Source organism: Panthera leo, chromosome A1 (genome assembly GCF_018350215.1).
Source record: "Panthera leo isolate Ple1 chromosome A1, P.leo_Ple1_pat1.1, whole genome shotgun sequence".
Lineage (NCBI taxonomy): Eukaryota > Metazoa > Chordata > Mammalia > Carnivora > Felidae > Panthera > Panthera leo.
This window is the reverse complement of record NC_056679.1, coordinates 140,545,628-140,572,763: the sequence shown is the minus strand read 5'-3', so window position 1 is coordinate 140,572,763 and position 27,136 is coordinate 140,545,628. Positions and strand designations below refer to the sequence as shown.

The following is a 27,136-nucleotide window of genomic DNA, read 5'->3' as shown; positions in this document are numbered from 1 at the left end:
AAAACAAAGAAGTCTCCCATCTACACCAGACTTCTAGTTCACCTTCCAGGTGTTTCCTTCTGGAAATAATTTATGCACATGCAAGAGTATGTTTATTATGGGTGTGTATCCCATTTTCAGGCACGTGGAAACATTTTTTTTTTTTGTTACTTAACAATATACATATTGAAGATTATCCAATATAGATTCACTCAATTTTTTTGACGACCACAGAGTATTTCCACTATATGGATATACTGCAACTTACTTAACTGGGCCTCTCTTGAAGGATATTTATATTGTTTGGGGTCTTTTGTTATTACAATGCAACAATAAACATCCCCTTCCCTCTGCCTTTATAATACAGGTTTCTGAATCCAATGGACCAGGGCATAGTTGCAGAACTCATTACTTTTTGGATAGTTCTGGATACATTACTTAGCCTAAGTTTTATTATCTGTAAGTGATGATAAGGACATTTAACCCACATGGCTGTTATGGATTATTATGAGGATTATATGAGAAAATATGCATACAAATACGGAGTATCATGCCTGGCAAACAACAGGTGCTCAATAAATGTTTGTTCTAATCAAAGATGCTGTTCCTGATTCAGATGAGGCAGTTTCTGGGTTGTAAACACCTATACAGAGAAGACCTCCACTCCTTGAGGTTTTGGCTTGCAGCTGGAGACATGGCATCTATGAGTGGGGTCGGTTCCAGGGAGCATCTCTCTCTCAATCTCAAGGAACAGATCATAAGCTTCACCACTCAGCACCCTTCCAACACTGGCCAGTATCTGTGGAACACCTCCTAACACCAGTCTAAGCTCTGCAGCATGGAAAAAATCCTGTGCTCTTCAAAGGGACTGTGGCCAGGTCAGTCTCTTCCTGTGCTGAGAACAAACCAGGCTCACACCTGCCCAGCACTGTATTCCCAGCCTGCACCATCCTGCTTTCCGCCCACCTAACCAGCTCCTCCTTCCCTTCCAGGGGCAGCTCCTGTTCTCTCTCCCTGTCCACTCCTCTTAGGATTCTAGCCCACAAAAATCCATGGTCTCTGAAGTACTCGGTGCATACCTTGTCTTCACACTGTGTCACATACTCACCTCTACTGTTATTTAACTCTTCTATATAAGAATGCCCACTACCTCCGTTTCTAAGCATCTTAAGAAGGACAGAGATCTTCAAATGTCATGTGTTCCTTCTACCCTTTTTCCCCTCTACCACACACTATCCAGTACACTATGTATACAGTATGTGCTCAGTAAATAGCGAATGAATTGGAATCTGAACAAGAACTCACCCATCAGTGAGGTTTTAGTTAAAGTAAAAGCAGTGATTAGCTCTGGAGCCAGCTTCCTGCTCATGTTTGACACCAGGATAAAAATAGCCCTATTATTTCCATTTTGGTCCATAGGCAATTGTAGGAAGAGTATCTCATAAGCCGTAGGCAAAACAAATCAAGAAAATCCTCCCTCTCAGCCGTTCTCCCCCCACCCAGTCTGTAAATTTAAAAGCAACAAACCTACTAAGACTCACCATGAGTTTCTGCATTTTAGCATGGTATAAAACATCCTGGTAGTGCTGGGCGCAGTCTGGATCCACATCTTTGATCTTAGCAGTAGGTAAGAGCAGAGTATCTAAAGTTTTCAAAGCATTCCCTTCATCAATAGCTTCATTGATGTACCCTACAGCTACGATTCCTAGGGCAAGAAAAAAAGTTTTCCTCTTAAGTCACAATACATCATAAGTTCTCTAGAATCACCTATAAGAAACATGGAGTTAGAAAGGGGGTAGGGAACCCCCTGCACATAAGAAAACCTCTAAGAGCTAATAAGCAGAGCTAAGGCTGCAGGATACAAGGTCAGTGTACAAAAGTGTAGAGTATTTCTACACACACTCAGTGTATGATGTGAAAATGAAATGGAGGAGAAAATTCCATTTGGAATAGATTCCAATCACAAATACATTGTAACTACTTAAATCATAAACAGGAATAAATTTAACAAAAGAAGCTCGAGACACGTACGCTGAAAACCACAAAACACCACTGAAAAAAATTAAAGATGACCTAAATAAATGGAAAAATCATCTCATGTTCATGGATCCAAACAATACTGTTAAGGCGGAAATACTCCTCAAACTGATCAATAGATTCAGGGTAATCCCTATCAAAATCCCAATTGCATTTTTCTTTCAATTGACAAGCTGTATCTAAAATTCACATGTAAATGCAAGGGACCAAGAATAACCAACGCAGTGTTGAAAAAAGAACAAAACTGGAGTTCTCTTAACAATTTCAAAACTTACTACAAAGCTACAGTTAATCAATACTGCATGGTGCTGGCATAAGGATAGATGTACGGAACAATGGAAAAGAATTTAGAGTTCAGAAATAAACCCTTACATTTGTGGGCAACTGATTTTTGACAAGACTGCCAAGACAACTCAACAAGTACAAGTCTTTATAACAAATGGCACTGGGACAACTGGACATCCACATGCATAAGAATGAAGCTGGACTCTCTACATCAGAGCCTACACAAAAAAGTAACTCAAAATGGATCACAGACTGAAGTGTAAAAGCTTAATCTATGTAACACTTAGATGAAAACATAGGAGTAAATCTTTGTGGCCATGGGTTAGGTGCTAGTTTTAATAGTGACACCAGAAACACAACTAAAGAAAAAAAATAAATACATGGGATGTAAAAATGCAAACTTTTATGCTTCAAAGGACACCAGAGAAAGTGAAGGCAATCTACAGAATGGGGGAAAATACTTGCAAATCCTCTATGTGATAAAAGACTTGTACACCTTATATACATGTATACCAGATATATAAGGAATTCTTACAACTCAACAATAAGAAAGGAAAACCCAATTTAAAATGGGTAAAGGCCTTGAACACACACTTCTTGAAAGAAGATATACAAATGGCTAATAATCGCATGAAAAGATACTCAATATTAGTTATCAGGAAAATGCAAATCCAAATCACAATGAGATACCACTTCATATCCACCAGGACGGCAATAAAAATAAGACAAACAGTAACAAGTGTGAAGATGTGCTGACACTGGAACTCTCATACACTGCTGGTGGGAATAGAAAATGGTAGTCATAATGGACAACAAGCAGTTCCTTAAAATACTAAACACAGAATTACCACGTGATCTAGCACTTCTACTCCTAGGTATATACACTTAAGGGAACCACAGGTTCACATAAAAACTTAGACACTATTCTACTTATATGAAATATCCACAATGGGAAAATCCACAGAAACACAGTAGACCAGTGGTTGCGGGTGGGGGGAACGGGAGGACAGGCAAAGGGGAGTGACTATACAAAGTATCTTCTCGGGGTGATGAAAATGTTATGAATTTAGATAGTGTGATGGTAGTACAACTTTTTAAATCCAAAAAAGTCACCATAAAAACAATCAATGGGTCAATTTTATGGTATATAAATTATATCTCAATGAAGCTGTTATAAAATGGGAGGACAACTTTATATACAAGTAGCAGGAGGAATGCTAATGTCTAGTGTAAACCTCACTTAGATAGCAGTGTGAAGGCAATGAGTGACAGAACCACAGGATAACAGAGCTGAAAAAAATTAATGTCGAGATGTACAGAAAAAAAACTGAAATACAAAGAGGTTTGGATATACATTCTATTCTTCAGATTACTTTACCACTTTGTGAAGGATGCCAAAACAGAGATAGTTCTAAATCAAACAATTCCCTATAGTATCAGTAGAGTGAATTTCCAGGTCCATACAGTCCAATGCTGTCCAATAGAACATTCTGTGATGATGAAAACGTTCTCTGACTGGGCTGCCCAATACACTACATGTAACTATTAGGCATTTAAAATGTGGCTAGTATGACTGAAGAACTTAATTTTAAATTTTATCTAATTTTAATGATTAAAGTAGCTGCACGTAGTTGGGAAGTGTAGATAGGCCTCCTAGAGATTAACAGTCAGACATGTTTTTTAAGATAGTTTTAAGGTTTAGTTATGACTAATTACTATCACAAATTGTTTCTATGAAACCACCTGGTAAAATAACATCTGGAGCCCTAACTCATGGATATGCCAAAAGAATAATAACCGTATCTACCAGCTCAACCTTCTACTATCTCCATCATACCACAGGTTCTTAGGACATAGACTAGAAGGTCCAGGAAAGAAAAATACAGAGCAAAGTCATGGAACTTGACAAATTTTTGCAACACCAGCAAAGGGTATCTATTTGGAGGCCCATTCTCCGTACTACATTATTAAAAATAAATTATCAACCAGTCATAAAATACTACAGTATATGCAAGAATATACTTATATATAGTAGACACATGAACAACGTGGGGGTTAGGAGCACCAACACCCTGTGCAGTCAAAAATTCAGGTATAGGAAAGATGGCGGCATAGGAGGATGCTGGGGTCACCGTGTCCTGAGGATCACTTAGATTCCACCCACACCTGCCTAAATAACCCAGAAAATCGCCAGAAGACTAGCAGAACGGATTCTCCCGAGCCAAGCACAGATGAGAGGCCCACGGAAGAGAGTAGGAAGGGCGGAGAGGTGGTGCGCGCTGCACGGACTGGCGGGAGGGAGCCGGGGCGGAGGGGCAGCCTGCTGGCCAAGCAGAGCCCCGGAGTCTGGCTTGAAAAGCAGAGGGGCCGGAATGCGTGGGTTCTGCCAGCCAGCGGGACTTAACATCTGGAAGGTTATAAGTAAACAGCTCTGCTCAGAGAACGGGAGGGCTGGAGGACAACGGGAGGGAGAGTTGTTGAGTCCTGGACGACAGAGCGCAGCTTGGAGGGGAACAAAGGCGCTGGCCAGCGCCATCTCCCTCGCCCATCCCCCAGCCAAAACCCCAAGGGAACCAGTTCCTGTCAGGGAACTTGCTTGCACCTCGCAAACACCGAATGCTGTGTTTCTGTGGATTCATCGCTCCGGCGGGTCTGACTCCCTCCCGGTGCCACAGGGCCCCTCCAGAAGCGGATCTCTGAAGGAAAAGTGAGCTGAGCCTACCCCTCCTGCCCCTGTGCACTTGGTGATCCACCCCAGCTAATACGCCAGATCCCGAGCACCACAAGCCTGGCAGTGTGCAAGTACCCCAGACAGGGGCCACACCACCCCACAGTGAATCCTGCCCCTAGGAGAGGGGAAGAGAAAGTACACACCGGTTTGACTGTGGCCCCAGCAGTGGGCTGGGGGCAGACATCGGGTCAGACTGCGGCCCCGCCCACCAACGCAAGTTATTCAAGACAGCACAGGGGAAGTGCCCTGCAGGTCCGCACCACTCCAGGGACTATTGAAAATGACGAAATGGAAGAATTCCCCTCAAAAGAATCTCCAGGAAATAACAACAGCTAACGAACTGATCAAAAAGGATTGAAACAATATAACAGAAAGTGAATTTAGAATAATAGTCATAAAATTAATCGCTGGGCTTGAAAACAGTATAGAGGACAGCAGAGAATCTCTTGCTACAGAGATCAAGGGACTAAGGAACAGGTAGGAGGAGCTAAAAAATGCTATTAATGATCTGCAAAATAAAATGGAGACAACCACGGCTCAGATTGAAGAGGCAGAGGAGAGAATAGGTGAACTAGAAGATAAAATTACGGAAAAAGAAGAAGCTGAGAAAAAGAAGAAGCTGAGAAAAAGAGATAAAAAAATGCAGGAGTATGAGGGGAAAATTAGAGAACTAAGTGATGCACTAAAGAGAAATAATCTACGCATAATTGGTATTCCAGAGGAGGAAGAGAGAGGGAAAGGTGCTGAAGGTGTACTTGAAGAAATCATAGCTGAGAACTTCCCTGATCTGGGGAAGGAAAAAGGCACTGAAATCCAAGACGCACAGAGAACTCCCTTCAGACGTAACTTGAATCGATCTTCTGCACGACATATCATAGTGAAACTGGCAAAATACAAGGATAAAGAGAAAATTCTGAAAGCAGCTAGGGATAAAAGTGCTCTAACATATAAAGGGAGACCTATAAGACTCATGAACGATCTCTCTGAAACTTGGTAGGCCAGAAAGGAATGGCAGGAGATCTTCAATGTGAGGAACAGGAAAAAATATGCAGCCGAGAATCCTTTATCCAGCAAGTCTGTCATTTAGAATAAAAGGAGAGATAAAGGTCTTCCCAAACAAACAAAAACTGAAGGAATTCGTCACCACTAAACCAGCCCTACAAGAGATCCTAAGGGGGATCCTGTGAGACAAAGTACCAGAGACATCGCTACAAGCATGAAACCTATGGACATCATAATGACTCTAAACCCATATCTTTCTATAATAACACTGAATGTAAATGAACTAAATGCACCAACCAAAAGACATAAGGTATCAGAATGGATAAAAAAACAAGACCCATCTATTTGCTGTCTACAAGAAACTCATTTTAGACCTGAGGACACCTTTAGATTGAGAGTGAGGGGATGGAGAACTATTTATCATGCTACTGGAAGCCAAAAGAAAGCTGGAGTAGCCATACTTATATCAGACAAACTAGACTTTAAATTAAAGGCTGTAACAAGAGATGAAGAAGGGCATTATAGAATCATTACAGGGTCTATCCATCAGGAAGAGCTAACTATTATAAATGTCTATGCACCGAATATGGGAGCCCCCAAATATATAAAACAATTACTCATAAACATAAGCAACCTTATTGATAAGAATGTGGTAATTGCAGGGGACTTTAACACTCCACTTACAGAAATGGATAGATCATCTAGACACACGGTCAATAAAGAAACAAGGGCCCTGAATGATACATTGGATCAGATGGACTTGACAGATATATTTAGAATTCTGCATCCCAAAGCAACAGAATATACTTTCTTCTCGAGTGCACATGGAACATTCTCCAAGATAGATCATATACTGGGTCACAAAACAGCCCTTCATAAGTATACAAGAATTGAAATTATACCATGCATACTTTCAGACCACAATGCTATGAAGCTTGAAATCAACCACAGGAAAAAGTCTGGAAAACCTCCAAAAGCATGGAGGTTAAAGAACACCCTTCTAAAGAATGAGTGGGTCAACCAGGCAATTCGAGAAGAAATCAAAAAATATATGGAAACAAACGAAAATGAAAATACAACAATCCAAACGCTTTGGGATGCAGCGAAGGCAGTCCTGAGAGGAAAATACATCACAATCCAGGCCTATCTCAAGAAACAAGAAAAATCCCAAATACAAAATCTAACAGCACACCTAAAGGAAATAGAAGCAGAACAGCAAAGGCAGCTTAAACCCAGCAGAAGAAGAGAAATAATAAAGATCAGAGCAGAAATAAACAATATAGAATCTAAAAAAACTGTAGAGCAGATCAATGAAACCAAGAGTTGGTTTTTTGAAAAAATAAACAAAATTGACAAACCTCTAGCCAGGCTTCTCAAAAAGAAAAGGGAGATGACCCAAATAGATAAAATCATGAATGAAAATGGAATTATTACAACCAATCCCTCAGAGATACAAGCAATTATCAGGGAATACTATGAAAAATTATTTGCCAACAAACTGGACAACCTGGAAGAAATGGACAAATTCTTAAACACCCACACGCTTCCAAAACTCAATCATGAGGAAACAGAAAGCTTGAACAGACCCATAACCAGCAAAGAAATTGAATCAGTCATCAAAAATCTCCCAATTAATAAGAGTCTAGGACCAGATGGCTTCCCAGGGGAGTTCTACCAGACGTTTAAAGCAGAGATAACACCTATCCTTCTTAAGCTATTCCAAAAAATAGAAAGGGAAGGAAAACTTCCAGACTCATTCTATGAAGCTAGTATTACTTTGATTCCTAAACCAGACAGAGACCCAGTAAAAAAAAGAGAACCACAGGCCAATATCCCTGATGAATATGGATGCAAACACTCTCAATAAGATACTAGCAAATCGAATTCAACAGCATATAAAAAGAATTATTCACCATGATCAAGTGGCATTCACTCCTGGGATGCAGGGATGGTTCAACATTCGCAAATCAATCAACGTGATACATCACATTAATAAAAGAAAAGATAAGAACCATATGATCCTGTCAATCGATGCAGAAAAGGCATTTGACAAAATTCAGCACACTTTCTTAATAAAAACGCTTGAGAAAGTCGGGATAGAAGGAACATACTTAAACATCATAAAAGCCATTTATGAAAAGCCCACAGCTAACATCATCCTCAATGGGGAAAAACTGAGAGCTTTTTCCCTGAGATCAGGAACATGACAGGGATGTCCACTCTCACTGCTGTTGTTTAACAGTGTCGGAAGTGCTAGCATCAGCAATCAGACAATAAAAGGAAATCAAAAGCATCAAAATTGGCAAAGATGAAATCAAGCTTTCACTTTTTGCAGATGACATGATCTTATACATGGAAAATCCGATAGACTCCACCAAAAGTCTGCTAGAACTGATACATGAATTCAGCAAAGTTGCAGGATACAAAATCAATGTACAGAAATCAGTTGCATTCTTATACACTAATAATGAAGCAACCGAAAGACAAATAAAGAAAATGATCCCATTCACAATTGCACCAAGAAGCATAAAATACCTAGGGATAAATCTAACCAAAGATGTACAAGATCTGTATTCTGAAAACTATAGAAACCTTATGAAGGAAATCGAAGAAGATATAAAGAAATGGAAAAACATTCTGTGCTCATGGATTGGAAGAATAAATATTGTCAAAATGTCAATACTACCCAAAGCTATCTACACATTCAATGCAATCCCAATCAAAATTGCACCAGCATTCTTCTCGAAACTAGAACAAGCAATCCTAAAATTCATATGGAACCACAAAAGGCCCCGAATAGCCAAAGTAATTTTGAAGAAGAAGACCAAAGCAGGAGGCCTCACAATCCCAGACTTTAGCCTCTACTACAAAGCTGTAATCATCAAGACAGCATGGTATTGGCACAAAAACAGACACATAGACCAATGGAATAGAATAGAAACCCCAGAACTAGACCCACAAACGTATGGCCAACTCATCTTTGACAAAGCAGGAAAGAACATCCAATGGAAAAAAGACAGTCTGTTTAACAAATGGTGCTGGGAGAACTGGACAGCAACATGCAGAAGATTAAAACTAGACCACTTTCTCACACCATTCACAAAAATAAACTCAAAATGGATAAAGGACCTGAATGTGAGACAGGAAACCATCAAAACCCTAGAGGAGAAAGCAGGAAAAGACGTCTCTGACCTCAGCCGTAGCAATCTCTTACTTGACACATCCCCAAAGGCAAGGGAATTAAAAGCAAAAATAAACTACTGGGACCTCATGAAGACAAAAAGCTTCTGCACAGCAAAGGAAACAACCAACAAAACTAAAAGGCAACCAACGGAATGGGAAAAGATATTTGCAAATGACATATTGGACAAAGGGCTAGTATCCCAAATCTGTAAAGAGCTCACCAAACTCCACACCCGAAAAACAAATAACCCGGTGAAGAATGGGCAGAAAACATGAATAGACACTTCTCTAAAGAAGACATCCGGATGGCCAACAGGCACATGAAAAGATGCTCAACGTCGCTCCTCATCAGGGAAATACAAATCAAAACCACACTCAGATATCACCTCACGCCAGTCAGAGTGGCCAAAATGAACAAATCAGGAGACTATAGATGCTGGAGAGGATGTGGAGAAACGGGAACCCTCTTGCACTGTTGGTGGGAATGCAAACTGGGACAGCCACTCTGGAAAACAGTGTGGAGGTTCCTCAGAAAATTAAAAATAGACCTACCCTATGACCCAGCAATAGCACTGCTAGGAATTTACCCAAAGGATACAGGAGTACTGATGCCTAGGGGCACTTGTACCCCAATGTTTATAGCAGCACTCTCAACAATAGCCAAATTATGGAAAGAGCCTAAATGTCCATCAACTGATGAATGGATAAAGAAATTGTGGTTTATATACACAATGGAGTACTACGTGGCAATGAGAAAGAATGAAAAATGGCCCTTTGTAGCAATGTGGATGGAACTGGAGAGTGTGATGCTAAGTGAAATAAGCCATACAGAGAAAGACAGATACCATATGTGTTCACTCTTATGTGGATCCTGAGAAACTTAACAGAAACCCATGGGGGAGGGGAAGGAAAAAAAAAAGAGGTTAGAGTGGGAGAGAGCCAAAGCATAAGAGACTCTTAAAAACTGAGAACAAACTGAGGGTTGATGGGGGGTGGGAGGGGTGGGAGGGAGGGGAGGGTGGGTGATGGGTATTGAGGAGGGCACCTTTTGGGATGAGCACTGGGTGTTGTATGGAAACCAATTTGACAATAAATTTCATATATTGAAAAAAAATCAGGTATAATTTTTTACTCCCCCCAAATTTAACTAATCAGAGCTTACTACTGGCTGGAAGCCTCAGTAATAACATAGTCAAGTAACATGTATTCTTACAATGAGTAAGCCAGAGAAAAGAAAATGTTAAGAAAATCCTAAGAGAAAATATATTTAGAGTACTCTACTGATTAAAAAAAAAAACCCGTATAGTTCAAACCACGCTGTTCAAGGGTCAACTGTATATGCACACACATATACACACACACACAAACGGGGTTTTTTCACTTCCCAGCTTAGTGCTGATGTACAAGAACTAGGAAAGAAGGTCAACATTAACAAGCAGTAAGTTTTGAAAATAAATATTCCTAAAGCCAAACTCACTATTTCTCATTCTGTCAGTTATTTTTTCAAACACAATCGTAAGTCACTTTACAAATGTGACATGCTATGGACTAAAGTAGTTATAATTTTTAAGAAGTATCTTCATCCCGATATTCATACGCTAAGAATGAAGAGATTTATCTGTAGAAGAAAAGGGATGATCTAAAAGGCCAGAAATTATTCTAGATTCTAACACTTAAACATGTTTGAAGAAAAAGCAAAAATAGTTCCCTAACACTCAAGTTACATGATCTGAAAACATTGGAAGAACTCAGGAAAGTCTAAGTACTATCCACATACAAGGTATTATCGTTTTACCCTGTAGTAGTTACAACCTGGAGAGCATGGGATACTTCATATCATTCCCTGGACATGAAGTCTCTTCGGTAGACTGTTCCAAATACTTTTAAACACCCCATCCAAAAATGATCTTAACAGAACTATGTCTGAGAAAGAGAATATGTGTTCCTAATGGCCAGTCACCTGGGACTGAGTGCATTCCAGCTGACTTGGTTGAAACCACTTGTTTAAGTTTTTGTTTGGTATGTTTCTAAGAACACAAGCTACTGAGGTCATAGTAAATGACCTCACAGGACATGTAAGACCTACCCAGAAGCCATCAGGGCACATGCGCATCACTTCCTCTGTTTATAAGAGAAGGGAAAATCCCATTGCTGAGCCCCAGTTCATGACCCACTTCTTTAAACCATCACAGAGACTATAATGTTCTATTCCAGTGAGACAGTGGATATTCTCTTACAGCTCATGCATTTGAGATAGCAGATGAGTTAACCTACAAATACAAGTACCTACTAAATTAAAAAGCAAAAATTCAAAGAACAAAACTACCTTGTTTAGGCTACGTGGTTAAACTGATGCTCCTCTCTGGCTCTAGCAGGAAAAGTGAACTTTCCAGGAAGAAATCAACAGAGCCTCCAAGTCTGAGGAAAGGCACTTAGCATCTTCTCTATTAAATGCACCTTCCACATTTAGCATTTCCATTAGCTGTGGTACCTTATCCACATCACAATTCAGACACAGGATTAGACCTTGAAGTGTGTGTGTGGCAGGGGCAGGGTGGGAAGGGTAATACACTTTCAAGGTGTCCATGAAAAATCCTTAGCTCTTTGGGGTGGTTTAATTACTATACTGTGCAATTTATGTCTGTTCACAATGGTGTATATTTTTATGTAGCTTTTAAAACAATTACATAAACAGAGGATATCACACTCAAGAATTCAAGAACTTTGAACAAAAATACCTCATTGTGACCTAATAAAACAAACCAAAGCACAGAGAAATTATATATTCTGCACTGAGTTCTCCAAATTCTAGAAAGGAAATGGGATAAAGAAGTCTCTGAAATAACTATTGTGGTTATGGCATATGCCCTTCATGACATGATAATCAAAGGAAATATGATAACAGCCATGTGACGTACAGCCCATGGAAAATACATGCAGTGTAGATGCCTATACAGACAAATCGATACCAATCCAAAGATACCAATCCAAAAATATTTCTGCTTAGATATAACACCCACCTAACAAAAAGCCATTCTTTTGTTAAGTGATACAAATGTTACTTGTTTTTCTTTTCCTAAAAAAAAGCAAAAGCTCTACTGGATAGTCTGCAACAAAAATGGCATCCTCCACCCTGCTTTTTAATTAACGTCCAGAATGGGAGTAAAAGTACAACCATTTAGCACTGAGAACTAATGCACCTTTGCCATAAAAGCAGCACATATAGAAATTACCAAAGGCCTGGACTCTGGGTATTGCCAGCAAGAACTAGGAAAAAATGAGAAAACAAAGATGGGACCTGATTCTTAGTTTTGCTTACCGAAACAGAGGAGTCCTACTCTTGAATTGCATTAGCCAAAGCACTCAAACAATTGCTGCAGGAAACTCAAGAGTGTGCAGCTGGGAGTCAAGTAGCAGGGCAGGAGGGCAGGGGGCTGGGGGTGTGAACTTTGTAACAGGACATACACTAGTGTCCGTCCAGACCAGACGATATCAAACATCTGCTCACATTAGTGCTTCCCTCTTGACTAACATCTGGCAAGAACCACCAGCGACCAAGGCAACGTGTCAGAAAAAAGCTAAGTGGGCTGTGTGCAAACTGTCCGATTGCAGGGATTCCAAAATGTCTCAAAGGACACGCAGAGAGGCAGCAGCAAGCTGTGTGGTCAGAGAAGAGGAAATTTAGACTTAAATAACTTAAAAAGGACAAAATGAAGAAACTGCCTGGATATATGTGTAACAGTGGCCCATCTGTGAATATGATGTCAAAGCAGCATATCTGAATACATGTTATCTATTAGGCACCTAGAGTAAGATGTTTAACAACAACAACAACAACAACAACAACAACAACAACAACAACAACAACAAAACAAACGCTGCCATGATACTGGGCACAGGGCTCATAGGAAAGAGTAAAGAAAGCAAAGCAGATTATGCAAATGCAATTAAATAACAAAGTCATATGTTTTTATCTCGACAGGGATTTTACTATCCCAAAGTTAGATTCTGCTTTAGAAGACCAGACCTAAGACCTCACCAAAACGCACTAGAACAGCCTAAACGTGTGAGAGAACTATCTGCCTATTCGGTCAGCAAACTTAGAATGAGTTATAGGTCAAAGATGGAGGACAGAGGGGAGGTCACGGACATCAGTGATCTTAATCTAAATGTTGCTGACAAATCAAAGAGCTCAGAGGAAGCCAAAGATGATGGTGCTAGTTTGTTTTTATGATGAAACAGACCACGTGGAACTTGAATGTGATAGTTCATGCTACAGGAAAGCAGTGACTACACTGATTGCTTAGTTACAGAGCTCTTGATTCCACACTCTGTTTTTGCAAGCAAGAGGCAAATGATAAGGAGGCAAGTGTATCTTCAAGAAAGCATGTTTCAGAGCATATCTTCTTGGGATTGTCCATTTTCACGCAGGTAGCTCATAATTTCTAGATACACAGTCAGTCATCAATCATGGTATGTGATCCTAAAGCAACAGTTAGTTTTTGTTCCAATTTCTCCTTAGGGTAGGAACATGTTCAAACTTCAAAAAAAAAAAAAAAAAAAAAAAAAGCCCAAATAAAAGATCAAAATAAAGTTGAGCATCTAAAAAATTGAGTTATGGGGCACCTGGGTGGCTCAGTCAGTGAAGCGTCCGACTCCCACTCAGGTCATGATCTCACCGTTCGTGGGTTCGAGCCCTGTGTTGGGCTCTGTGCTGACAGCTCAGAGCCTGGAGCCTGCTTCAGATTCTGTCTCCCCCTGTCTCTCTGCCCCTCCCCTGTTCATGCTCTGTGTCTCTCTCCAAAATGAATAACATTAAAAAAAATTTTAAAAACTGAGTTAACTAGAGTATTCACCTGTGAAGTATAAATAAGAAAACATGAGGACTTCTGTTTACATATTTTTATCCCATCCTTTTATGTCTTTTTATGTATGCTTTGTAATGCATATACGGTGACACAGTATAACAGGCATAAAATTTATATATACACATGCGTATCAGGGAAGAGTGCTCTCTTGGGGCTCCATGAGCAAAAATCTGCATTCCTAATCTAGGGAACTAAGTAGTCCAGAAACCTTAGCTGCTCATTATACTATGTGAAGGAACGTGTTCCATACTTACGATCGTTTTCTTCTTGAATTTGAATATTCACCATATCTATACACTTCTGAATTTCATTCCAGCTTAAATTCTCTTGCCCTTGGGATAAGGCTTCCAGCTTCATGGTGAATAGTGCATTTGTGTAACTGTGGAAGAGAAGAGAATCATTAACACTAATCAGAGACACTCACTCTTTGTTCATTTTGTGCATCTCAAATTTGGCACATGGCCAAAAGTAGATGCTATAAGGTTAAAAAGGAGAAAGACACATGAAATGTTCTTTCACACACCTTTGTGAACATACAACAAGCTCACTTATATTACATTTTTTTTCTTAAAGATACTTTATGTACAAATGCTGTTTTTTTTTAAATTTTTTTTTTTAATGTTTGTTTATTTTTCAGACAAAGAGAGACAGAGCATGAACGGGGGAGGGTCAGAGAGAGAGGGAGACACAGAATCAGAAACAAATGCTGTTTAATGAAAGTACCTCAAAATCCAACCTTGTACCCAACTTAAGCAAAAAAAAAAACAAAAAACAAAAAAACCCTTGAAGTCCTCAACTCTACGAAACTGCTTTCTTCCCCCTCAGTTACTAATTTTCCTTGCCTTTGCATGTTTTGACTCTGTTGAGGCTGTAGGTAATTTTTTTTTAAGTTGGCTCCAAGCCCAGCATGGAGCTCAACGTGGGATTTGAATTCACAACACTGAGATCAAGCCCTGAGCTGAGATCAAGAGTCAGATGCTTAACCAAGTGAGCCACCCAGGCATCCCCCAGATAAGTTTTATGTGATAAAATTCAGAATTACCATGGTTCTCAACCATGGTTCTCAACCCTTCTCATTTTTCTTGTTCCTTCCAGAAACCCTGATGAATAACACACATTTTCACTATACATTTTCTTGATAAGGTGGTATAGGGGTTGAATCAGAATGTTGTAAAATCCCTCCTCACCTGTCCATTTTTCGTAAGGCTCCACAGCACCTACTGAAAAACCTCCCTCTGTGTCCAGTCACTGCCACGGCACTCTTATACCTCATTTCTGACCTCTGACCCTCTTTATTATGGAAAACAGAGTTTGGTCAACCACCTCAATTACTTGCCTTGGTTGGGGAATTTTAGGGAAAAAAAATTATCCACCTTGATATGTTAAGAAACTGTCATTTCTCAACAGTCAATTTTCCCAGTTAAAAATCACAGAACCAATGTTGCAACCGTAAGCTACCATGAGCTACTCTAGCCTAAAGTAAAGAAACTCAATAGTTTAGTTTGCTTTTGCATTGCACCATGGAAATAAAGATCAGTCTTCTACGTACATATTTATTCACTATGCATTTTGACTTCTGAATAGCATCTTTGGATTGCTAACAGCAGAGGTTAAAAAAAGCAACCTCACGTTCAGTTTATTTTATTTTTTTTAACATTTATTTATTTTTGAGAAAGGGAGAGACACAGCATGAACAGGGGAGGGTCAGAGAGAGGGAGACACAGAATCTGAAGCAGGCTCCAGGCTCTGAGCCATCAGCACAGAGCCTGATGCGGGGCTAGAACTCACGGACCGCGAGATCATGACCTGAGCCGAAGTCGGCTGCTTAACCGACTGAGCCACCCAGGCGCCCTAATAACATCACGTTCAGTTTAAAATTGTTTTCCTGGGACGCCTGGGTGGCTCAGTCAGTTGAGTGTCTGCCTCTTGGTTTCAGCTCAGGTCACGACTTCACCGTTTGTGGGTTTGAACCCCGTGCTGGGTTCTGCACTAACAGAGTACCACTCGCTTGCCAAATAAACTATTGAAAAAAATTGTTTTCCTGATTGTGACCAATTTTCTCAAAATTCTGCGTGCTTAAAGGTGCACAGAGTGCCTACAGAGTGTAGCTTGAGAGGGAAAAACATCATTCAGTGTAGGAAGTGGTGGCGATGATCCTTTATCTGTGACCGAATGAGGGATCACTAAATTCAGGCCTGAAACTGGCTGTCGTGTTTGAGATTTTCACCCTACCACTCCTTACAAGCCTAGGAAAACACTCTGCTGCACTAGTAATATATAAATAATACTGGATACAATAACAAAATGGATAAACTTCAACTTGCATTTGTTAATACCCCTTATAGACAGAGACCATTCTGTAAGCAAATGCGAAATCCCCATGGGCATTTCACATGCTTAACATCTAAATGATGATTCGATGGGAATAAAACGAGAAAGCTTAAGGAGGAATGCAGAAAAGAATCCCAGAATTGCACGTTGTTTCTTTAGAAACAAAATGAATCAACGATGGCCAAAAGGAAGAGATTTTACAAGTGATGCAGCAGAACTCCACTGGCTTTTCCATGTGAGGATGAGTGTCCAGTACTAAGGGACCAACCACAGAAAATACTCTGCAGTTCACCCTCACAGAGAGATCTGAGTCCTTTCCCTCCACACCTCTCTGAGCTCTCCTCACTGTTTGCTACAGGCAGACCAGTAATACTGCATTTCTAACAGACTTCTGAAGCTCCAAGAGGATTACAATCCCAATTCAGTTCGGCAAATGATTATTAACATGAAACCAACATGGCAAGGCCTGTGGCAGGCATGCAGGGCTGTGAGCATGAACAAGGTGCAGGAGCTTTCAGCCCAGGGGTTAAGAAGACAGAAACTCAAACAGGGTATAAAAGCAGAGCACAAGAAATGTCGTAAGAGACAGTCCAGGAGAGTAGAAATAACGAAGTTCCAAGGAAGAAGTGGAAGGAAACCCTTAGTGGTAGAACACCTTGCCCAAGACAGGCATCAAACCAAGCATTTAATCTTTGAAACTGTTCTGCAGATGCAGAGTGAGTGTTTTTGCTTTTTTTTTTTTTTTTTGTGCTTAGATGAGGAGACAAGATTATGAAGAGTCAGACTCAAGTATGTGTGACTCCGGTGCTATGTTCCTCTAACCACAGAATGCTAGTTCTCAGGAGAGATGACATTAGCTGGGGTGGAGAGAAGTATGGAAATAATTTGTGAAAGAATAATCTATGGAAGGCAGCTCCGGGAGTGTGCCAGGACAGGGGTGACCGGCACTCCATTCCCGGTGGGGACACGACCATGCATAGAAGCAGGCAGGCCAGAAAGACCACAGTGTATTAGGATCCAGGTTGGCTGAGGTGCAAAACACAAGGAGAGCTGGACCGAGAGTTAAGGTCAGAACAACATGTTTACAGTAAGGGGTATGTTCTTAATTCAGATGAGAACAAGGAACAAATGGAGAGCATTATAACCACAGCTACATTTAGAACAATTAATCTGGGACAACATATGCCTAGAGCCAATACCAACTAGACAGCACTTTGGTGAGAATTAGACAAATGAGTCTTTCTGGGAAACCACAGCCCAAGGGTGGAAGCCACGCTCAACAGGTTGACACTCTGTCTGATTCATCAAGGCTGCCCTGCCCCACACCCCTGTGCTATGAAGAACTTGGAAGAGCACGGGGTGAGGCCCAGATAGAGCCACGTTTCTTCATCTTGAAAACCTGTGAACTTGGGTTTCCAAGAACTGAGTTAAAAAGCTGACCAGGCAAGTAAAATGCTGAGGCTGAGAAGATCAATGAGGGCTGTCAGTACAAGAACCAAAGGGGACCTTGAAATCTCATCTTGGTACTGGTCATCCAGCTGGCCCACAAAGTGCTTAAGTCAAGCTTTAAAAAGATTATTAAAAATGAGCCGATTTTTAAAGTTTCCCATACAGAATACTTGAACTTTGAGGCTGTATCTGTAGGCCCAAGTTGAAAACCACAGGGGTAAAAGTGGTTTTCAAACGGGGTGTGAGACCATTTCCTTAACAGGTCATTTGTAAATTGGGGAGGTAGTGAGGAATTTTCATAATCAAAGTGGATGATCTGGAGGGAGGGAGCACGGTTATTTAGAGGACAGTGGCCAGGATGCCCAATGGGTGGGACAGTCATGACAATTACCTCACCAAGACATCCCATTACAGCCCCACGGGGCTGTAAGTTTCATAAAGGAGTGACCAGCTTTGTCTTCCACTTAAGCACTGAGGGAAAGCAGCAAAGACTGGTTAGATGAGAATAAATGAGGAGGATAGAAAAGACACAGGAAGACCAATCTGGAAGTGATGACAGAAGTAAAGGTGAAAAATCAAATGAGGTACTGGCTGGGAAATGGGGACATTTGACAGAGCTAACACCCCCAGACTGGCTGTTGTCAGGGAAGGAGATGAGCAGGATGTTCATAGCACAAGGCAGCACAGGGCTGAGGAAAATGAGTTGAACTTGAGGTTTCTAAGCTTGGGGAAGAGAATGGTGCCATCAGAAATAGTGGAGGTGGAAATAAATTACCTTGGTAACAGACTCAAGAGTTATATTAACCAGGGGGCCAAATTTATGCAGAATAAGAGCATCAGTTTCTCCAAGAAGACTAAAAAGCAAACTCTTCTGTCCTACCGCTTTGGGGCCATTCTCTCCACAGACAAGTGGTAAAGCATTTAAAAAAAATCTAAAGTCTTTTCAGTTTTCTTGTACAATGTACACGATCCAAGACAATTACCCAATCTACCTATTTAAGTAGTTCCAGCTGGAATCAGGACCTGAAAAGAGCTTTTGTCAAGATCTATGCAGACATCTCCCCCTAGTGGCTAACAAGAATCCAGGACAGAAAATCACTCCTTTTAACTTGGGACCTTTGTCTTAGGGAATCTCTGATGGGCTCCTTATTCTGGCCCTTTAATTTTCTCTCTAGAACTGCTATAGCATTTTATACTATCAAGTGTACTATCTAGCAGCATATTTCAGAAACATGAAATGGAAGCTACTAAACTGAGACTGTTACCCACTAACACGATCCACTATGGTCTCAGGATTCCTTTGGCTTAACAATCAAAAAGAACAGGGTTTGAGATTCAACTGCCCAACTGTAGGTCCATAAATTCAACTTTAGTTCTCTCATCAGTAAAAGAAGATTAGACTGGATGGTTATTAAAGTTCCTTCCAACTCTTCTACATTCAGTTGTCTCCAAAAGAAGCCCAAGGGAAGGTATGTTTTCAATAGTTCTTTTATTTTTAGGCTATCCAATAATCTTCGGTAATGACAAATCAATCAGTCAAAGCCATAATGTGATCATTTTTAGACTCTTTGTCCCCCTAAAAGAAAGGCTGTAAAAAAGGACGCATATTAGAAGGACTCTCAAAACAAAGTAGACTAGCTTTTAAGAACATGAGTACAGAGATAGGGAATTCTTCAGCAAAGAACACATCTTTAATATGCAAGATCTGCCAAACATACATTTCTGCATTAAAAGGAGATTTGGAAGATGTTCCCTTACCGTTCTACATATGATTCATCCAGATTATTGAAGCCTATTGTTGGGCTTCTGAGCTGATTCTGCACGGACATAAGATCATTGTTTTCCAAGGCCTGGTTTAGTAAAGCAACAGCAGACAGCATTTCCACTGCAATCAAGAGCTCCTCGTGGGCCAAGTAGTTCTGTTGAAAAATGTAAGCAATAAAAGTTTCCCAAATTACACACCTCATGTATGTGATGGGGTTTTAGAATGCATTTTTTTTTTAAAGTAGGTTCCACGTCCATCATGGAGCCCAACTTGAGGCTTGAACTCACAATCATGGGATCAAAACCTGAGCTGAGATCAAGAGTTGAATGCTTAACTGACTGAACCACCCAGGCACCTCTAGAATGCATATTTCAAAGAACAATGAAAAATTAAAGATTCTGAGAACCCAGGAGGAAGAGGGCTCACTGGCTACCTGTTTGTCACTGGCTTTAAAGAACAGGTGAAGACTTCCGGGTTGTCCTTAGCTGATCGTTTTGGGGACAGAGTTAATGGCAACCAATGGTTATGATTCCACAAACAGGTGCATTCCCATAATTGATTCTGGCCAGTTATATTAGCTGCTTACAGGCTCAGACTTACCAAATAATTAAGTGAAGGATTAGACAATGCTGTCACTGTCTCAGGGTGTGAGGTTAAGATTTTAGGGAGTGATTTTCAGTTTAAATTAAGAGTAAGGAAAAGAGGGGAGAATTTCACCTATAAGCCCAGAAAGATAAACTACAATTGTTAAGGCAAGAGTATCAATTCTAGTTCCAAAAAAGTTAGTCTGAGTCACTTTTTAATAACTGGGTAGAAAATTTAAAATATACTCTGAGTCCTGAATATTTGAAGAAATGTGAAGTATATTTTTTGGTAAATGTAAGTAGGATTTATAATTCTGGATTTGGCTTGTTTAAAAAAAATACAGCTCATGGTAGGTATTCTTGTGATGTGCAGAGCATAAAGTATAACCTTCTCAAGTCACTATCTTGCACGCTTGAAATTAATATAGCATTGTGTATCAACTATACTCAAATGAGGGACACCTAAGTGGCTTATTTGGGTGAGCGTCTGACTCTTGATTTCGGTTCAGGTCATTATCTCTTGGTTCATGAGATCAAGCCCTGTACTGGGCTCTGCTCTGTCAGTGTGGAGCCTGCTTGGGATTCTCTTTCTCCTTTTCTCTCTCTGCCCCTCCCTTGCTTATGCTCTCTCTCTCTCAAAATAAATAAATAAACCTAAAAAAAAACTATACTCAAATAAATTAAAAAAAACAACCCATCTTACACTTTAGAACACCTTCCCCCTTAAATGTTCTCTTCCTTTTAACCATTTTATACTAACTTGGTCCAACTTCAAAAGGGTTACTTCTTCCATCATAGTAAAGGAACATAGAGGGAGCATCAAATGAATAGAAAGAAGCTGACAACTATATTTACATTTAGGATATTTTCTGTATTTAATGTATACAATGTAATATTTATATAAAATGCATTATAGCTTTCTGGATCTCCACAGGTATCTCACAGCAATGGATTTTAGAGTAACAAAAGCAAACAGCAAGAAGGAGGTTATTATAGGAAGCATGTAAGCAAATTTTATCCAAATTTCTTACATAAACTACATGTTTAACATGTAAGGAAGGTATAAAATTATAAACAGAAGAGCAGAATGAAATCACTTGAGATCCACCTCCTCTACCCTTTCCATTGAAGTGCCCACAAGTATCTAATGTGGTATTACAGCAGCAAGGATAAGAAAAAGAAGAAACGGGGCTGGACAACCACAGGCTGACTGATGACCAGTTAGGAATGAATCACTAGGCCTGAGCGTATGTAGCCTTGGGCTTCAAAGCTTCTGGAATGGGAGAACTATTAATGAAAGAACCTAAGTGCAACTTAAGAAGATAAGCTCTTTTTCTTTCATTATAAAGTAACATCTTTCTTTTCAGAAAATGAGAAGTCTTGATAATCAAGAGTAAGAAAAAAAATCCTCCCACCCAAGCCCTTTAAGGTATATCCTTTTATTTTTAACTCATGCAAACATTTATAGAAGTTTTTTTTTTTTTTAGCAGAACTTGTTTTTATTCCTATTACCAAAAACCCTCTAGACAATGCTGTATGTTTTGATCTCATTTTTTCTGCTTGATTTAGTGTGTGCAATCTGTTGCGAAGCACATGGTTTGTTCCTTGCTTCTCAGTATTATATACCATGCTGTGAATACTTTTTGATTCATATTCTTTAGGCTCTTTTCCTAGCAATGTAATTGACAGGATAATGGCTAATAGACTTGCATACACATTGCTGAGCTCATTCTCCAGAAAGGGTGCACCATTCCTGCTTCCACCGGCTGTGAAGACGCCTGCTGTGCCAAATTTATGCCTACGCTACGTTAGATCTCTCAAAACTCTACCAATCTGATTTCCCAAAATAACTATTTTAATTCACATTTACTTCCGATTGAGGTTGGACATTTTTTGTGTGTCAGCGTATATTCCTCGCTTTGTGAATCAGCTGTTCATGCTCTCGGCCTCTCCTCCTCGCTTTTTTCTGGTACAACAGTGCCGTTTCGGATTTTTAAGATCCAGTGTTCTTTTATGTTTCCTTCAAACCTTCATTTTTTAAGTTACTTTTTACATTTAACTTTTTATACTGGAAATTTATTCTGATATGTAGAGTGAGGTCATGTTTTCTTTCCCAAATGGTTAAACACTTGGAAGGATTTCATTCTTTTCCCCACCTTTTTGAAATACTAGTGCTCTCATATACTTAATTCTTGGCTCTGCTTCCAGTAATTTTTATTCTGTTCCGTTGTCTGGGTTAATCCTATATGAGTACACATGGTTTTAATACTGTAACCGTATGTATTACTGTTTAATATCATCAGCATATTAAGCAGCATGAAATTTACAAAAAATTAAAGCCATGGTGCTAATGTTCTTGGTTGCAGATTTCTAGAACTGCGGATTCACAGCTAATTATTCTATTTCAAAAACATGACATATTTGAAAAAAATTTCAGTATAGTGAAAAAGTTATCCAATGTGTTTCAAAAACCAGAGAACAAGAATGACTTCTTTTCAAGGTGTGTTTGTGTTGAGCCCTGCTTGAATTTCCTAACTATTCAGATTCTTTACAGAGATAAAAAGCAGGATTTAAAGAGGAACTCAGCCATGGAATTGGTCCAGGGAGGGAGTGGGAATGGGGGTTGATACAAGTTAAAGACTCTATGCCCATTCACCTTTCCTAAACTGCCTTCCTCACAGCTCTAACTTAGAATTAACACCTTTGTAACTGGAGTGCCCTCGGACTTACCATAGCGTTCTGTTTCTGGAGGTTGAAAAGTTCGTTCTGATACATCCCAGCAGCAAAAGGATAAACTTCAGGCAGCTGGGCCTCCGGTCTCTTCAGGGCAAGCAGCGTGTTCTCGGGGTCGCCTTCCCGAATGACAGCATTGATGTGGCTCACTGCAGCCAGCCCTGAGCAGGGGGGTGGGGGGTGGGTGTCACATTCCATCAGAATGCCCGCTTTTTCCACAGCTTTCTCTGCTGACCGAGCCAGCCCATCTTTCCAAGGGTTACAACCTAGGCAGTCCCTTTCCATGAACTCTGAAAAGCTGCAGATGGAGGCCAGGCAGAGCCGTGGAAATGGTAGCTCAGTACCTAGAAGTCAGTCCAGTCCATGGAGATGGTCCCTAAAAGGACTTCAGCAAAGAAAGAGCTGGGGCTCTGAGGTCACTCCTGTCTAGCATGACTTCCCTACAAAATCTTACCCTTCAGGATCAGCTCTGGTCTCACTTCCATTAGGGCTTCAGGTTGTTTCAGTTCCTCAAGAGGTCACCACTTGGGGATCCCCACAGTATTTAGAGATGGGCCATACGGATCCCACGGGCCTTGTTCTTGAACGCTCCTTGTGTATTAGTACTGCCTTTGCAAGGAGACCGAAGCTACGTGAACGTCAGAAGCCAGCCTCGCCCTGCTGCTGTACCCCCCCTCTGATGCAGCACCACAGGCAACCCGGCCAGCACCTGAAGAGAGTGCTGAGAGTGTTGGTATTCATTCTCAGAACACTCTCCCCTCCACTCTTGGGTTTTGCCAAGCGTGACTTTAAGAAAAAAACATTTCAGGTGTGCGTGTGTGTGTGTCTGTGTGTGTGTGTGTGTTTAATATTACAACCTGGGGCGCGTGGGTGGCTGAGTTGGTTAAGTATCTCTCGGTTTCGGATCAGGTCATGATCTCTCGGTTTTGTGAGTTTGAGCTCCACGTTGGGCTTTGGGCTGACGGTGTGGAGCCTGCGTGGGACTCTCTCTGTCTCTCTGCCCTTCCCCCACTGGTGCTTTTTCTCTGTCTTTCCACCCCCCCACTCCCCCCCCCACCACCTACACTGTCTCTCTCTCTCTCTCAAATGAACTTCAAAAAATTTTAAAAATAAAATATTACAACCAAAATTGGTACGATTAAATAACTGTGCCAGTATCCCCTAACCTTAAAAAACAAAACAAAACCAAAAACACTGATCACAGAAATGCCCTGGTTTACATTATCTGACCCTACCACAAGCTCTGTGAGATCTCTACCCGTTGTAATGTTCAGCTTCTAAGGACCTGAATTTAGTGACCAGACTGAGGGTGCCTGAAACAGTAGATTCATCACAGTTTTCAGAAAAAAGAAACAGAATTGCTGACCAACTGGAAGAATGAGTGACTGACCCTGCCACCAGGCAGCAACAAACTGGACAGAACCAGCAGCATTTTGTCCTGTAAATTAAGTTTCAGGGTAAGAGAGAGCACACAGACTCATAGATTTCTAGAGCTTTTCATGGGTAGTCTGTCTCCCTAATGCGTGACTAGATTAAAGCTAAGATTACTCTAACCCTTTGAACAGATGACAATTTGCCTTCTGCAACTCATTCACAAGGAGTTACCCTCCATAACCTTTCTCCTGACACACATCGTTCAACAGCAGGAAATACTTACAGCCAACGTGATTTTCTTTGTTACACCCCTCCAAAACTTACACTTATTCTAAAGGACTTTAAGAACCCCAACATGTTTCTCCATTCTAAGAATGGCTATGTCCAACAAAAAAAAAATCCCAGAAAGAAAGGTCAGTGGACATCTGTGGCATCTGCTGTCGTGTGAAAGTCACCAAGAGCCTCCCAGCTGTGTCTCTCATTATTTTGGAGAGGATTCTACTTCCCCTTTGAAAACTCCATTATGTGAATGTGCACCACTGGATGGTAAAATAGCAGAAAATCATAGCCTTATGACACTCTTTAGGAACCATTTCTCCTAAAAGTAAACAAATAAAGTGAGCTTACCCACTCATTTATACTCTGCATTTAACAGTATTTCCCGCCTTGATCTTAACAGAATATGTGTTGTAACTAATGGAACGCATATGCCAAACCAAAAAGTTAAATGATGGCAGTTCAAACAAAGCTGATGCCTCTGACAATAGATCTGATGACATTACCATCAAAGCTATCACTTATGTCACTTCTCTGGCTGTAATGAACACAGACACCTTAACATTTTAAGATAATAACCTACATGGTTGAGAAAAGGCTTATCAAGTAGCTATACTTATTTTAAAGCATACGGTTGTCTTATTGTAATGTCCCTGACTAAAATATGTTCTAGTCGGTTTTTCAAGACTGTTGTTAGTTCTATTCGATTATAAATTTTCAGATGGGGAGAGAGAAAACAACTTCAGAATCATCATGTTCTACGCATTGGAAGCCGGCGAACATTGCAATGCCCTTCATAATTTGAGCTGGTTATGCATCAGTGCAAATCATCTCATGCTTTCTATTTGAAAATGGGAAAGAAAGCATAGCCACTGTGGCATGAAATTTGTGGTCAGGAAAGTATGCCATTAAGTATGAAAACATTTATATAAGGTATTCTATTTAAAAAAAAAGAAACAAAAAAAAAAGAGAAGAAAAAGAAAAAGAAAAAGAAACCTGTTTTCAAAATAAAGGATGGCAAAAGGCTATGGAATCATTTCCTCCCGAAGTTTACGGACCTCAGCTGCCTTGCGGCAATGTAATTTCTTCCTGTAATTCATTTCTGTCAAGCATAATGAAATTCTCAGTTTTCAAATAGAGCAGAAAGAGAAACTTAAAACTGTTTCGTGTACCATCACCAATATGTTCGAAATTAAATAAGAATAAAAGAAGAACATACATTCCCTAGTGTTAAGGTGATCCCTTAAAAATAAAGTTACCCTGGAGCTGTCAGCAATTTTGTGTGTGAGGGAAATTCTCAAACCCACTCAGTTGTTAACTGCTAGATATTTACATCAATTTTCTCTGGGCCTCCTTGATTACTGTTTGAACCCTTTGAATATGTCTCTACCAGCCACTTGGGGCAAACTTCTAGGGAAAACCTATGGTATCTTTGCAACTGTTAAGTACAATAAAGAGCATTCAAAGGTCATCTAGGAGGTTAAATCAGGGACAAGGCTTAGGACTGTTGTAATTAGTGGACACTCCCAAGTTTAAATTGGGCAGATGGTTCACAAACTTTATCAAATGGGCTCAATGGTCTTCCATGTATTAGTTTTTTGTGTATATATGGGCTTTTTCGAAAGCCACAGGGGAAATAAATGTCAGGTAGAATTCCTTACTGCCTCAAGTAAAACCAATTTTTAAAAAATTTCTATTTATTTTTGAGAGAAAGAGAGAGGGAGGGAAGGAGGAAGCAGGGGAGGAGCAGACAGAGAGGGAAACAGAATCTGAAGCAGGCTCTAGGCTCTGAGCTGTCAGCACAGAGCCTGATGCAGGGCTTGAACCCACAGACTGTGAGATCATAACTGGAGCTGAAGTCGGACACTTAACCAACTGAGCCACCCAGGTGCCCCATAAAACCAATTTTTATTAGAGATGGGAAAAAGGCTAGTAAAGAGATTAATCTCTCCGAACTTACATGTGATAATTTTAATTACCCTAGTTTTCTGTTCTTTACTGTCATACAACTGAACTGGATATGAAGAGAAATTACACTGTGAGACTCCCCAACAGTTTGGGGACATGGGATTCAAACCCGCCACCGTGCAATTTCACTGGCCCATTCCGTCTCATTCACTTGCCATAAAGGTGCACACACTGTAAGAAAATAATTCGTACCAAGTGCAAACCAATGACTGGACAGTAAAAAAAAGAGCACAGGTGTCAACGATATTTTTTACAATTCCAGTCAAACACTGTCACATAATCATGGGCAAGAAATGAAAATCCTTAAGTCATAATCTTTTACTAAACAGCCTTCAATATGACCCCAACTAAGGGATAGGTTCGAAATGAGATGGTAGAACTAAACTAGCTTCAAGGTATTCTAAGATACTCTGCATGCACTGGGGGGGCAAGATCACCCCCAAAATTCCATGGGATGCTGCCAGATGATGCACCATAATTAAGAGCAACATTGACAGTTAGTGGATTTTTCACCACATAAGGCAGTTTTACAAGGACACAAATGGTTTTGGTGCAATTCTGACAAGGAAAC

General features: G+C 40.3%; 1 protein-coding gene across 3 annotated transcripts in view; it reads right to left on the bottom strand.

The window, feature by feature from the left end:
• The window catches only part of IQGAP2 (IQ motif containing GTPase activating protein 2), a 294,057-nt gene that overhangs the window by 88,167 nt on the left and 178,754 nt on the right, over window positions 1-27,136 (bottom strand). For 2 of the 3 annotated variants that reach the window (XM_042941451.1, XM_042941443.1), the window contains exons 10-13: window positions 22,945-23,108; window positions 19,624-19,784; window positions 14,340-14,464; window positions 1,521-1,684 (exon numbers count right to left, since the gene is read on the bottom strand). In XM_042941451.1, the coding sequence (XP_042797385.1) occupies window positions 1,521-1,684; window positions 14,340-14,464; window positions 19,624-19,784; window positions 22,945-23,108 (614 nt within the window). Of the gene's footprint in view, window positions 1-1,520; window positions 1,685-11,177; window positions 11,249-14,339; window positions 14,465-19,623; window positions 19,785-22,944; window positions 23,109-27,136 lie in introns of those variants that run through there. The other variant, XM_042941459.1, reaches the window with a different exon arrangement.